Source organism: Hermetia illucens, chromosome 1, assembly GCF_905115235.1.
Source record: "Hermetia illucens chromosome 1, iHerIll2.2.curated.20191125, whole genome shotgun sequence".
NCBI lineage: Eukaryota > Metazoa > Arthropoda > Insecta > Diptera > Stratiomyidae > Hermetia > Hermetia illucens.
In genome coordinates this window covers 6,262,106-6,276,507 of record NC_051849.1, presented here as the reverse complement: position 1 = coordinate 6,276,507, position 14,402 = coordinate 6,262,106, and the positions used below count along the sequence as shown (strand labels likewise).

At 45.4% G+C, this 14,402-nt stretch overlaps 1 protein-coding gene across 4 annotated transcripts in view; it reads right to left on the bottom strand.

The window, feature by feature from the left end:
* LOC119646304 (MAGUK p55 subfamily member 7) overlaps positions 1 to 14,402 on the bottom strand; it is a 172,519-nt gene that overhangs the window by 15,791 nt on the left and 142,326 nt on the right. For 2 of the 4 annotated variants that reach the window (XM_038046719.1, XM_038046720.1), the window contains 3 exons: positions 9,473 to 9,611; positions 8,800 to 9,090; positions 7,956 to 8,299 (listed from right to left, as the gene is read on the bottom strand). In XM_038046719.1, the coding sequence (XP_037902647.1) occupies positions 7,956 to 8,299; positions 8,800 to 9,090; positions 9,473 to 9,611 (774 nt within the window). The remainder of the gene's footprint in view (positions 1 to 7,955; positions 8,300 to 8,799; positions 9,091 to 9,472; positions 9,612 to 14,402) is intronic. The other 2 variants (XM_038046721.1, XM_038046722.1) reach the window with 1 other exon arrangement.

The following is a 14,402-nucleotide window of genomic DNA, read 5'->3' as shown; positions in this document are numbered from 1 at the left end:
TTCTGGGTATACTTTGCCACCGCCAATGAAGTCAAGCTTTGTCACTCAAAGGTAAGCTTCAGTAAATCTCGAACACTTCGAGTGTGGCCCTTCAAGGCTCAAGGTTCAGCCTTTACCACGCAGGACAGACGGTTCTTTGGTAAGATGGATCGTGGAAAGGTTCGCCACCTGGACAAGCAATCTCTCTAGTGAGTCAAGTGGATGGATCATATGAGGACCTTTAACTATCATGAAAAAGTAGGACTCCTAGTTTATATTGCCTGCTTTGTTCTCCCAGTAATTTTCAGGACTTTCTTCTACGCTCTATCATATGCAGTCAAATGACAGGTTTGAGAGTCAAGGGCATCCTAGACTAAGTTTATGTCGAAAAACATAAAGATTGGTCAAATCAACCTGCAGCATGCCAAAGCTTCCTCCTACCTGTTGGCAGCGAGAATGACAAAGCTACAGGATTTCCCCTATATCTTTCTGGTGCAAGAACCGTGGGTTTGATTTAACAGAATCTGTGGCATTGGATCAGTAAAGGGGGCTAGGATCTTCTACGACGAAAGATCCATAAGACCGAGAGCTTGCGTCCTGATGTCAAGACGGTTAGAGGCAACTATGCTGAGACAATATTGTTCCCAGGACTTAGCTACGGTCATCATACAATACCAAATAAATGGCGAGAGGAAAAACATCATAGTTGCCTCCGCTTATTTACCCTATGATTCTTTGTATCCTCCACCAATGCAAGAGCTTAGGGATCTGGTGGCGTGTGCAGAATCAAGTGGTCTCGAACTCTTAATAGGTTGCGATGCGAATGCTCAATATATCTGTTGGGGCAGTAGCAAATGCAATCCAAGAGGGGAGAAGCTATTTGATTTCATCACTTCAGCTGGTCTTATGACTGCAAACGTAAGGTGCGCCCCTACGTTCGTGGGACCAAGAAGAAGTGAAGTAATTGACCTAACAATCTGCACTTCAAACTTCTTAGAGTTGATTAGAGACTGCCGAGTGCTAGATGAAGTCTCACTCACAAATCACCGTTACTTAGAATTTAGTCTGACTATTACAGGCGTACAGTCTGTAATACAAAGACGGAATCCTAGGAAAACCGATTGAACAAAAATTTAATGAACTTCTTGACGACGAAAAGTGAACTCCCTAGGGAGCTAAGGACTCCTTTGGCGATAGAAGATCAATTGGAAGCTCTGAACCGCACAATTTTAGAGTGCTTTGGAGAGGCTTGTCCTATTACTCGGGGCCAACGCGGTAAAACGGTTTCATGCTAGAACCGAGAACTACAAAAACCCAGGAAATCAACCAGACGACCAATAAATCGTCCTTGCAAAAGCAATAAGGAAGAAGATTGGTTAAACTTGTGGAATTCACAGCGTGAATATAAGAGGCTCCTAAAACGTTCGAAAGGAGGCATGTTTAGAGCGTACTGTGAGGAACTCGAAGGCGAAAGAGAGACCTCTCTTAGAAAACCAGATGGTACTTTCACGAACTCCAGAGTTGAGTCTATCCAGGCTCTCTTGGAGGTACATCACCCGGGAGAACAGGTCTCAGAAGAGGAAGGAAGAGAATTGGCAGTTTCTGCAAACCCTTCAATACGAAGGTGTTGCAAGGGGAGTTGGGACACTGCGAGAGCACTTGTTACCAATAAAAAGGTGGGAGCTGCTATACTATCATTTGGGCACTTCAAAGTACCTGGCATGGATGACATCTATTCAGCGATGCTAAATGAGGGTATAGAGCACTTAGAGCAACTTCTAAGGAATATTTTTCGAAGATGTCTCTGGGCTATGTGCCTTCCTCTTGGCAGATGGTTAAGGTGCTCTTCATACCCAAGTCTGGGAAAGATGACTATTCAAATCCAAAGAACTTCAGGCAAATCAGCTTAACGTCATTTTCGTTGAAATGCCTTGAGATGAATGTCTTCACGAAAAGGCGCTGAGGTCGCACCCACTAATTGATAACCAACATGCTTACCAATGTGGAAAGTCCTGTGAGTCTGCTCTTCACTCTTTGGTTTCAACAGAGGACGCAAGGGTGTTAATGGATATTGAAAGGGCATTTGGCTGTGCACCTTTTCAGAAACCTTGTGATGTCGCCAGAGCGCATGATTTTGAGGATGCTCTAATTAAATGGATCGATGCTATGCTAACGCAGAAATTGCTGTGTGCTGAAGTGGGTGTTGATCGCTATCTAACAACGGAAGCGACGAAAGGCTGCTCGAGGAGGGGTTAGCACCCCTCCCTAGCCACTTCTGTGGAGTATGTTGATCGGCTCAGTACTATGCGAACTGAAAAATCTGTCAATACAAGCTCAAGCTTATGCAGATGACGTGGTGGTGCTAGCTGGTGGTCTAGATCTCGGAACGGTGTGGAGAAATACACAATGCACCATTGATTTGATCGATTGGTGCCCAGGCGTGGACTTTCAGTAAATCTAAATAAAACCGCAATTACAAAAAGGAGGAAACTGAATGGTTTTTGCCTTTGATGAGGGGTACAATCCTTCAACTCTTCGAAGCAGTGAAATAACTGGGAGTTATTATAGACAAGAAGCTTGTTTGGAACAAACATGTAGAGATAAAGATGAAATGAGCTCTCATAGCTTATGGGCTGTGTAGGCGGACCTTTGTCTCGATTTTTTTTTGTTCGTACACGGAGGTGGAAAATTTTAAAGACATGTCCGCACCGGCTCCGCCGCACAAATGCTGGAGCTACAACGGGCCCTTGTGGGATTCGCACCCACTAAAAACCATCCCCGGTCTCTTTAGCCCCAGCCTCGCGGGACCACCAATTAGGTATTACTTCGCGGGGTAGGTTTGCCCTTCGGCACGCGTTCTATTCCTCCTTCCTGTATTTGCACGATTGCGGAACAGACCGTAAGCCAGTTCTCCTTGGACCTAATAATAATAATAATCGTTGGCGCAACAATTCATATTGTATCAGGGCGTTGAAGTGTGTTAGAGCATTTTATTTTATTTTATTTTATTTTATTTTATTTTATTTTATTTTATATTATTTTATTTTATTTTATTTTATTTTATTTTATTTTATTTTATTTTATTTTATTTTATTTTATTTTATTTTATTTTATTTTATTTTATTTTATTTTATTTTATTTTATTTTATTTTATTTTATTTTATTTTATTTTATTTTATTTTATTTTATTTTATTTTATTTTATTTTATTTTATTTTATTTTATTTTATTTTATTTTATTTTATTTTATTTTATTTTATTTTATTTTATTTTATTAACGGAAAACAAACAAAGAATTCCAATTAATTATTGTCCTCAGGAGGAGGAGAAAGCAAAAAACTTATCCCACGTTTAAAACTATTTAAAGTAGGGAAGTTAAAAGGACCAAGCTGTTTTGCATTATAATTTCGGCAAAGCCTGGGAATCGGGGAATGAAAATAGACTTCGAGCTCCGCGAAAGGCACGTTGAAAATATCTGCGTTACGTGTGTTATAAGACGCAGGACGGCAGGTGATCTCGTCAGCGGCGAAGCAGTCCATCAGGCCCGAGGAAAGTTTAAAGAATGTGCATAGATCCAGATAGGATCTACGCTGTTGTAGGAAGGGAAGGTTTAGAAAGCGGAGGCGGGAGGGGTAATCCACACGAGGGAAGCTTTTCTTAAAGAAGAGAGAACGGGTGAATTTACGTTGTACATTTTCAAGGGCAAGACAATCACAGTTACGAGTGGGTGACCAGATCACGGAGCAATACTCGAGGGTATTCCTCACAAGGGAATTGAAGAGAGCTAAGGAGGGTTGGATGGAGTCAAAATCAGAGGAGGAGCGAAGAATAAAGCCTAACAATTTTGCTGCTCGATTGATGACATCGAGGCAATGGGTGTCAAAGCGGAGCTTATTGTCGAAAATGACTCCGAGGTCTTGAGTGGAATTTAAGCAGGATAAGGAATGTCCGTTAAGCGAGTAGGAGAAAGAAGTGGGTGAGGATTTTAGGGAGTAGCACATAGAGTGACACTTTCTGACGTTTAGCGCTAAACCATTAGTCGAGCACCAACGAACCAGAGTGTCCAGGTTATTTTGAAGGGAAACACAGTCCATAGGCGACGATATAGCGGAAAACAGCTTAAGGTCGTCTGCATAGAGCAAACAGGGACAGGTAAGGAGGGGAGGAAGGTCGTTAATAAAAAATAAAAATAGCAAAAGACCCAGAATAGACCCCTGTGGGACGCCAGAAGAGGGGGAGAAGGAGCGGGAAGTACAGCCGTCAAAAGAGACACGGCAGGATCAGTTGGAAAGGTAAGAGGCAAGCCATAAAACAAGTGGTAGGGACGAGTCAGTGTAAATGGTATGCACTTCTTGCCGTGAATTTACACATTTGGCGACAAAGTTGGTAAAGTCAAGCAGGTTGGAGGCAGTGGATCTACGTTTAATGAAGCCGTGTTGTTCTTTCACTATGTGTTGGCCAAAGTGGGCGGACAACCAGTCGCTGACATATCTTTCCAGGATTTTGGAACAGGAGGAGAGGAGGGAAATGGGACGGTAATTCTCGGCAAGCGAACGATCGCCACTTTTGTGAATGGGGATAATGAGAGCCTCTTTCCACAAGCTGGGAAAATGATTCTCTTCAAGGCTTTTGTTGAAAATAAGAGATAGGGGAAGGGAGATGGACTTACCAGTTTTGATCAAAAAGAGGTTTGGAAGACCATCGTAGCCAGGTCCGACCTTGGCATCAAGTTCGCCAATGAGGTATTCGACAAGGATAGGAGTAAGAAGGGGAATGGTAGGCGATGCGAGGCAGGCTACATCTACTATCGGGAGGGATTCGGAGGAAGGAGGAGGAACATAGACTGACGAAAAGTAGCGGCAGAGTAAATCACAAGATCGTTGGGGGGAGTTAGCAGAGAAGCCAGAGAATTTAATGGACGGTGGGGATAACTGGGCGGGGCAGCGGGAGTTGCGAATGTGGGACCAGAAAGGTTTCAGATTTCCGCGCTTTAGTGAGTCTTCCACGCTGGACAAATATTCGTGTCTGGACTTACGTATTAAAGATTTGACCGAGGAACGAAGGGATTTGAAAAAACTAAGTCAGCAACATTTCTAGAAAACAGGAACTTCTTTTTCGCAGTCTGTTTTTGACGTAGTTTTTTGTAAATTTCAGTGGTGAACCAGACGGGGTAAGAGCGTAAGCACTTAGGAGAGGAGGGAACGTAACAAGGAAGAAGATCAGATAATATGGTATAGAAAGTGTTGAGTGCTTGATCACATGTAAATGGAGAGAATATGGGGACCCAGTTGATTGACGCCAGGGCTGAGTTCAGACCTTCGAAGTTCGCCTTACGAAAGTTGAATTTGGTAGGCTTGCGAGCGACAGGAGAGTGGAGTCGGGATATCTGATTATCGAACTCGAGAGCAGGATGATGGGCGTCAGGGGCAACGTAAGACGGAGCATGAAGGGATTGGGAAAGATAACGTACAGGAAGGTTAGAGAGGACAAGGTCAAGAGTGCGATCTAATTGGTTTCTAGAAAGGTTAAATTGGAGGGCCCCACAGGTGTACATGAAAGTGGATAGAGGAAGGGAAGGGTGGGTCGAGTTATTAGGGAGGGAGGGAAGGCCAGGTGTAACGGTCCAGGAGAGCATAGGAAGATTAAAGTCACCACAGAGGATGAAAGGAAGTGAGGGAAACAAAACGGTTAGGGCCTCTGATTATCTGTCGAAGAAATCCTCGTACAGAGAAGGCGGGCTTAGGCAGGGAAAATATACACACGATATGATAAAGGGACATACGTTTGGCGGAAGGACACGCATGGTAACAGAATCGTAGGAGGAGGAGGAGGAGGAAAAGATGATTTCGGCACGGAGAGGGGACTTAACAGCTACTAGGGCACCTCCGCCAGTTGTCTTGCCAAGCGCAACGCAATCTCTGTCACAACGAAACACAGAGTAACCTTCGAGGAGCTCAGAATCTAAAATCCTGTCATCCAGCCAGGTTTCAGAGATGCAGATGACATGATGTTGGAATGCTAAGGCAGACAGTTTGAAATCCGATAGCTTGGTCCTTAGACCCCTTACATTTTGATAAAACAGCGTATAGTTATTGGTATCATTCAAGTTCGGCGAGGCAGGCGGGCGGGCCGGAAATTTTCACGAATCTTAGACCTCTGATAAGGCTTAACGAAGACCCCCTGTGGCCAAAAGGAGGATTGGACGATAGCATCGAAGTCATGGGTATATGTGACTTTGAAGGAAGCTATCACTCGGTCAGGAGAGCAATCCTTCGTCAGCTTCACACAGGAAAGAGGTGACAAAGTTGAGTTGCTTTTATTTAAGACCGTAACGGTAGACTACAGTACACTGTAGGAAGCAATGTGGTCAGCATTGCGCTCGCGCGAGATTATTACTCTGATTTGACTCAGGTACTCATTCACAACTGAGTCGACTTGTGTCGGACATATAGTCATGATAGCAAATTCCTCTGCCACCAGTGAGATTTGAACCGCGACTTTACACTACGGCAGCCCAGGGTTCTATCCACTTCAGCCTCTTACCTAATCATCTCCGCAACTAAGTTCTCCGGGCTCACGATCCTGCCCAATACTTGGTTTAGGTTGAATGAGCAGAGCGGAGGATCTCTGGCGGCGTAGTCAGTTTATTTCCTTTTATCTTTCTTTGCCTTCCTTTTTTGGGCCCTGGAAACTACTTACATAGAGTCTCTTTCAGGCACATTGTCCGCTTTCCACTATTCTCCAGTTCGCTTTGCAGTGGGCTGCCTGCGGTTTGTTTGGCGCTAGTAGTGTTCTCAGCTGTCCGGCTGTTTCTGCTTTCTAATCATATTCAGTTGCTCGCAACCTCTGCCTGTAGAAGGAGTTCAACAGTTCCTCCAGCTCTATTAGCCCGTTTTTGACGCTTTTGCTGACGTTCTTCTGAAGGAACGTTGCCAACCGCATACGCAATTCCCGATGAGCCTTTCCTCTTCGGTTCTAGCTAGGACGGTCGACTGCACTTCAACTCGGTTCGTATCCGAATCCACCTGCTCAGGATTTGCGATTTTGACTAGGCTTTTTTTCCGAAACAGGGGCACTACAGGGTATTGGACTTGCCGTCGCCGCACCGTCAGTCGGGTCACTTGGTAAGGCATTTTTGTGCTGCACCCAAACGTACTCAGCTCTTTCACCGTCCCTCCTATTTCGTTGATTTTTTTGATTGGTTTAGGTTTATTCTGAATGGAAAATTCACTAGCGCACCATGTGCAATGATCAGGAGCGGGTATACCCTTGGGGATACAGTCCCTACCCCAGTCTCCCGGGGCCTTAGCTTAGCTGATCCCGGAATTTATGGAATTCATTGACGTCGACAGAGACCTGTCGTCGACTCCGGGGACTCCCAGTGTGTCCCGACGTGTACCGGCCATTCGCAGTTCGTTCTTCACCGAGAGGCTTTCTCAGGGCTACTACCTAGGATGCAGGTATACTCGGGCACCTAGGGGACGTGTCATCCGGTATCGTAAGCTACCCGTTGAAGGTAGCTGACGGCCCCGAATTTCAGCCATCTTTAGTGCGTCATGACATTCAGAGTCGCTGTATTCTTCGGCACTCAGAGTGATCTGAATGTCTGCCCCTTCACCTTAGCTTTCGCTACCTTGCACAGGCTACTAACCCTCACGTAGAAAAAGGGTTTTTTTTTCAGAAAATTATATAGGTCTATGATGAAAATTATTCGGGCTCCTCTAGTATCCCTTTTTTCATTGAAAGTTCTATTCAGGGCCCCCGAGAAAACTCCGGGTTCGAGGGGTATTCCTCCCTCCTCGTCAGGCCTGCCTGGACCAGTATTCAGGCAATTTCTAGAGAAAGTCATATCCTTCTTGAAGGACTTATCGTCAAGATCCTACCTTAATTGATAAAGTTTGTTTGGAAGGGTCTTGTAAGAGAAACTCTAGATTTTGAAAATAAATGAAATGATTAATTAGATAATATATTACTTACTGTAAATTCCCTAGAATTATTCTCATCAAATGTAGATTTGGCACGGGATTGTGTTCTTGTTTCCTTCAGTATATCAAATTCCGGTGGTTTTATGTGAATAATGAATGGTTTCAACTGCTGCGTACGTAGTGCCTTAATGGCTTGATAGTGAGGACTTAAGATACAAACGCAACCAGCATTTATAATAGATTTAACACTTTCAGCTGATGTGCCATATAAATGTCCTTTATACTCTCCATATTCGATGAATTTCGCATTAGCGATATCAGCTTCCATTTTATCACGTGATACGAAAATGTATTCACGTCCAGGTACTTCGCCATGACGAATAGGTCGTGTGGTATCTGAGGAAAAATTTAGATATTATTGTTAATTGGAAAGGATATTAACAATTGTCGTAAAGTCTCGGTTGAATAAGCATCTCCGCTTCTAGAATTTTTTTTTCAGATTTTTACTTCAAAATTTAGATTTTTTTTAATTTTAGAAAGAATTTACAGAAATCATCTTCAATCTGATGTAGACAATTATATCATTCATAATCTTAATCGTTTTATCTAAATACGCATTATTTATTTGAAACCGGCATTGACGGCGCCCGTGTTGCCTACCTGTTGCCAACTGTTGCTGACTGTTGCCAACTGTTGTCAACTATTGTTAGAGATTATAGGTAGTTTCCAGTGGAATTCATTGCATTGCTACCCTTGGAGGCGCAATTGGGGCAAGTTAACAACAGTTGGTAACAGGTCAACAGCAGGGGCGGTGCTAGATTTATCGCTGATTTAAAAGAGACATCAAGCAATATGCACTGAGTTTTTCGTTTGACTGATTTTGTATCTAAACTTACATGGTACAGGACTTCGAAACTTCTCAGGATCCCTCGCTGAAAGTCGTCTTTTCAGCTCGTTTCGGCCAACACCGGGTGCACCAATCAATACAATGGGTCGATAAATGCCAGGCCTTGGATATAGTTTGGCCACTTCTTCATATGTTGCAATCATTTCACGATCGAAATCATCATTTTCCGCTAAGTCGTACATGATCTTTTTAATTTTTGGTCCACGACAGGATGATGTGCTACTACTAGAGTTTAGAATTGGGGAACCGGGCGGGGTCGTGCAAATGGACGCACACGAGCCTTCATGGTGTTAATATTTTTTTTTCGAAAAGGATGTTTTTGTTTTATTGTTAGGAACATGCAGCAAATATTTTTGTCAGTTGTTGAGATACAGATGATAGATGAAGATGAGGTTTGGAGTCGATTAGAAGCAAGAGATATGAAGACGAAGGTTTGAAGAAAGAAATTCAATTATGTTAGTTTGTAAAACCGGAGATGAATCATGCAGAAAAATTTTTTTGGGAGGAGAATTATCCTGTCATTGGACCGTATTCATATTTATCATATCTTATTTATGTGACTGAAATTTCTAGGACACTAAGGCTGTTCAAAGGGAAAGTTACTTCTACAAAATTCCTAAGAAATATGAATACGGATTGTGACCATTTGAGTGGAAGCTTACTTTTTGCATCCTGATTGTTGGCTTCCTTTTGAGTCCGTTCATGAATAATCCGTCGTTCCTGTAGTGCCCGGCTTGGAATTAATCCTGCACGCGCCGTACGTTCGGATTCTTTTCTAGCTTGCCACCAATAGGCATCGTCCTTGAATAGAAAAATAAGCGGGAGTAATACGTGTATCTTAGCCACAAACTAGATCCTATTATCGACTTTGTACTGGCAACTGTAGGGCTATCTAACAATCTAGATATGACAGGGTAAGGCTGGGATGAAAATAAAACAAGAAAGTCATCGGGAGAGGATTAACAATTTCGTGTACACGAATCAATATATTTAACAAAGAAGTAAGGGGCCATAATCCCAATATTTGGGCTAGTAGACTTCCAGGTTATGTCAAGGTTAGAATACTGGTTAGTACCGGAGGGCGACCGCACTTGGACTGGGGTTGTAGGAGATATGAATCCGAATCATCGCGCTTGGTATACCTCTGGTTGCTGCGTCAACTGTTTCAACTGCTACTTCTGCTTTAGATGTTTTAACATTGCCTTCTCTCAACGACGTCTCAACTGGGTCCAGCAATTTAAGACCCTCCCCAGATACCCTGAAGAAAGTAAAGCGAAACATTGGCATGGTACCCAAAGTGCCACGATTAACTTGTCGCTAACTACGTATACTCTGCGGCGTAACAATTAATTAAACGATACGTTCGGTATGAAAGTCTTGGGCGGGTTTAACGTGAGTACCTGCCGTGTAAGCATAATCCCACGGCCCTCTTTGGACACGGATTGATTTTGGGACCACAATCAGAGCCCCGCCATTCAAGCACAGCGGTCCTGGTTTATACTGAGTCCAGGGTCAGCATTCATACCAGTGGATGCGAGACCTATCTAACACCTCTGCCGCAACTAAGGAGTAAGGGACCCGAGTTGTACAGCGCAACTCCACGCTTGAGCTCCGAGGAGCTCTGCCTGCGATGTAGGCATAACCACAACCACCATGAAACTCCCACTAGGGGGCCCACCGCAAATAACCGGGCCGAGAACACATCCTCCAGGAATTCTCCTGGAGCATATGCTCTCAGAGGGACGTCCCGGTGCCCATGGTACCAGATAACCTCCGGTGAGGCTTCGTGGCCGAAGCCACTTCAGATGAGTCCCTTGCAGACTCGGGTTTGATCGCCCTCCTCGAGTGCGTGGGGACGGAACTCCCCAACAAGTTAACTGGAATCAGCCCGAGGTGGAGAACCGCAACGGAACCTTTCACCAGCTAACTACCGCTCTGCGTACAATACAATACAAAGGACATCACAACACAACACTAACACAAAACACACAAGACTGGTGGCTAACCACCGCGCCCACTAGGCCATTCGCCCATCAGCTTCAAGCGAAGCAGCGTCGAGGAGCTCCCTCCTTCGTTGGAAGGCAGCACGCGCGAACGCATTAGCGCATTTAAGTGTCCCACTGCTAGCAAAGCAGTGGCTAACATCGAAGATACCGTTCAATACGTGAACGCCCATGTCGTCTAGATTGCGGATGTCACGGTACGCTGGACAGACACAGAGAACATGTAACCAGTTCTCCGAGTTAGCCCCACCTAAAACACAGCCCTGACTGGAGGCAAGGTTGCGCTTGAAGAGGAACACATTCAAGCTACCATGCCTCGTCAGGAGGAAGCCCATCTCGAGTCCAAAGTCCACGACGGAACTTCCTCTGGCAGACACGTTTCTAACGTACTCATACGTAACCAGACCTTTCCCACATTCATCCCATCTAAGCTGCCACTTATATATGCACTCTCAGTTAACAGCCTTTTGACCGCAAGCGGTCCTAACCCCTCCACCTGATCAACACTTACTAAATCAATTTGCAGCAAATGTACGCCCCTCCTGATCCTGTAGGCCGTGGCACGCCGGACTACCTCCAGATCAAGAGGAGGAACACCCAACAAGACCTGCATAGCGTCGGTCGAGACCGTACGACACACAGGAAGACACGCTAACAAAGCCACTCGCTGACAAGCGTAGAACAGCTGCCTGCCCCTCACCGTCAGTGCCAAATCACACAACAGAGGGGACCCATACGTAGAACACGCAAGGAAGAGCCCCACATAAATGGATCTAGCAGCTCTCCTCCTTAGACCCCACTCACAGCTCATAACACGTCTCAACATACACGCTAAATTAGTAAGATGCAGCCTGAGCTCGCGCAGTTGCGCGACCAAAGATATGCGTTCCGCGATCGTGACTCCCAAGTAGGTCACTTTCTGCCGGATCTGCAATGACACTCCGTTCAACTTGACGTAACGCATCATCGCAACGATCTTATCCGTTGAGATCGCGGCACCGACTTTAAGGGACCACGCGTTAACGACGCGCATGTACTCGGCAGCCTGCTGCTCGAGCTCAGGGCGAGTGCTCCACTCAACAAGAATGAGGAGATCATCCGCGTACACATACGCTACACATTCAACAACGGAAGAAAGCTCACCCAACAGATCGTCCATCATCAGGTTCCATATAAATGGACCCGCGATAAATCCCTGCGGGCAGCCCCGCTCAACATTTACCCACACACGCTCACTGACACCTTGGAAGAATGCTTTCCTACCACCTACCACCTAGCTCTTCCACAGCGCTAATTCCTGGCAGTCACACTCACGAATTTTGAACAACACAGACGACCAACTTAGGTAATCAAATGCGCCTTTGAAATCAACAAAGATTTCAAGGACGTACTTGCGAGGGCAACGGACAACAAAGTCCTTAACATGCATCAAGGCGTCGTCGGTGGACCTACCAGTACGGAAGCCGTACTGCTTGTCAGACGCCAGATGGGATGATTTCACCCCCAGTCGCTGGACCATAATCCTCTCCAGGACCTTGCTAAGGGCCGGGAGAAGAGATATCGCCCTGTACGACCGAGGACTACTCTTGTCCTTCTCTGGCGACTTCAGGAGCACAACCACCCTGGCAGTCTTCCAGAATAGCTCTCCTGAAAACAATACTCAAATAAACACTGGACATGAGATGGGATGGCCTGCCAGATGGCTTTGCACATCTCGCCTGTCATCCCATCCCAGCTAGGTGACTTCCGAGACCTGACCCTCGCCATGCTCTCCTCGATCTCACAACTCGCCTGGGGGGGAATTTCTTCCCTCGCTGAACGCGACCGTCCGGAGACACCGAAGGCTCGTATCTCGGAAATAGTCCATCTAGCAGAGCGCAAACACTGTCACACCAAGTCAGCATCGGTTCTCCGTTCACCATGATACCAGCTATGTCGTGACTTCGCTTTCCTCTGCAGATACATTCGTGCTGTGCTTAATAGCGTTGCTTGAACTTCTTCTCAAGTATCGATACAATAGACTTCTGAAGAGGAGTTGTGTACGAACAGCTCCACTCATGGTAGTCCCATGCTTGAGCCACCATATGCAATGCCTTCCTACATTTGGGTTTCTTCAACTTGCTCTGCATCTCCAATTCAGCGACCTATACGCAATGAGTACGGAGGATCCTCATTTACGCGCTGTAATTACTCCACCTCTTTGTTTCGAGATTGGAATTTTGAGGTAAGTTGAATACAGGCTGGGTATTTGTTGTCTCCCCCCGTCTATAATTGGAAAAGGACAACAATCCTGGGCGTATTATAGCGTAATTTAAAATTGCTTATCCATATGAATTTTTTTTGCTGAGGATGCTGGGAGTCCTTACCAATTGGGAAGTAACTTACTTCCCCTCCTGTTGTCTATGGACTCTTCTTATTCGCAATTGGTTAAAGACCCAAGTTTGTCAAAAATTTTGACCGACGGTGTCGTCCAGGGCAGAGACAACTCATCAAACGCTGCCTCACTTCTGCCCTTTTGCTAGAGATACCGTTGATATCCGTGATGTCCTGCCCTGGTACCAGTTTTGGTTGCGATTCCGTCGTTCAGGTAGTGTCAAAGACCGGGCTAGCTTTGTAACCTTAACGTTGCCCGCAATTGTCGCTGCTTGCCCGCTCCTCCTGTTGTCAATTAAATTCGTGTAGTTTTCATCCAGGGCCCCATTTTTTGCATAAGTTTTACCCTGGACCCGGATTTTCTCTGAACGGCCTTGCTTCTACTCCTTCGTCCCACTCCTTCTCTGACATGAATGATCCTTCCACAGGTGCTTGTGGTCCTTTTGGACTGTCAAATTTTTTTACGTAGAAAACGTAAGTCTCCCATTTTCCCTCCCCTTTCTGTCATCGTTGAGAAGAATTCATTCGAAGGTATCTTTCCGGACTAGGGAGGAGGCCCAATATGTACCTTTTCCTAGATTTTAAAGATTACTCGTGTCATTTTGGAAGGAAGAATGCATAGGTCTCCCTGTCTACAATTGTCCCACCGTTTGCCTGCAGAGAAGCCGAACGTGGCTCATCGAGAATTTATGTTTTTACTGGAAACAAGTTACTGCCGGATGCCGCCCAACCCCTGGGTGGGCGCGCTTGGTCTGGCGCCTAAGTAGGACTCCTGGCACCCCTGTGCGGTTTACTGATGCCCCAATATCGTCACTCTTCCTCACCGTTACCCGCTTCGTCACATTCAGGACGTCGTGGCTGAATTGCACGAGACAAGGGTATTTTATAAACTGGACTTCGTTCGGGCTTTCATAAGACCCCCGTAGTGGAAGAAGATATTCCGAAGACGGCAGTCATCATGCGGCTTGGCTTGAACGAGTTTACGGTGATGATTTTCGGATTAAAAAACGCGGACAGTGGTTTATGGATGAGGTCCTTCGAAGATTGGATTTCGCGGGATCGACGAATGAGCAACATTGGAGGATGGTACTGCAACGCCTCTTTGAATAGTCAATCGTCTTCAACGTACAGAAATGTGTATTTCGAGTCCCCCCAGATCGAATATTTAGGCTAGACAATCACTCAGAACAACTTCAATAAAGTTTCAAAAGCACAA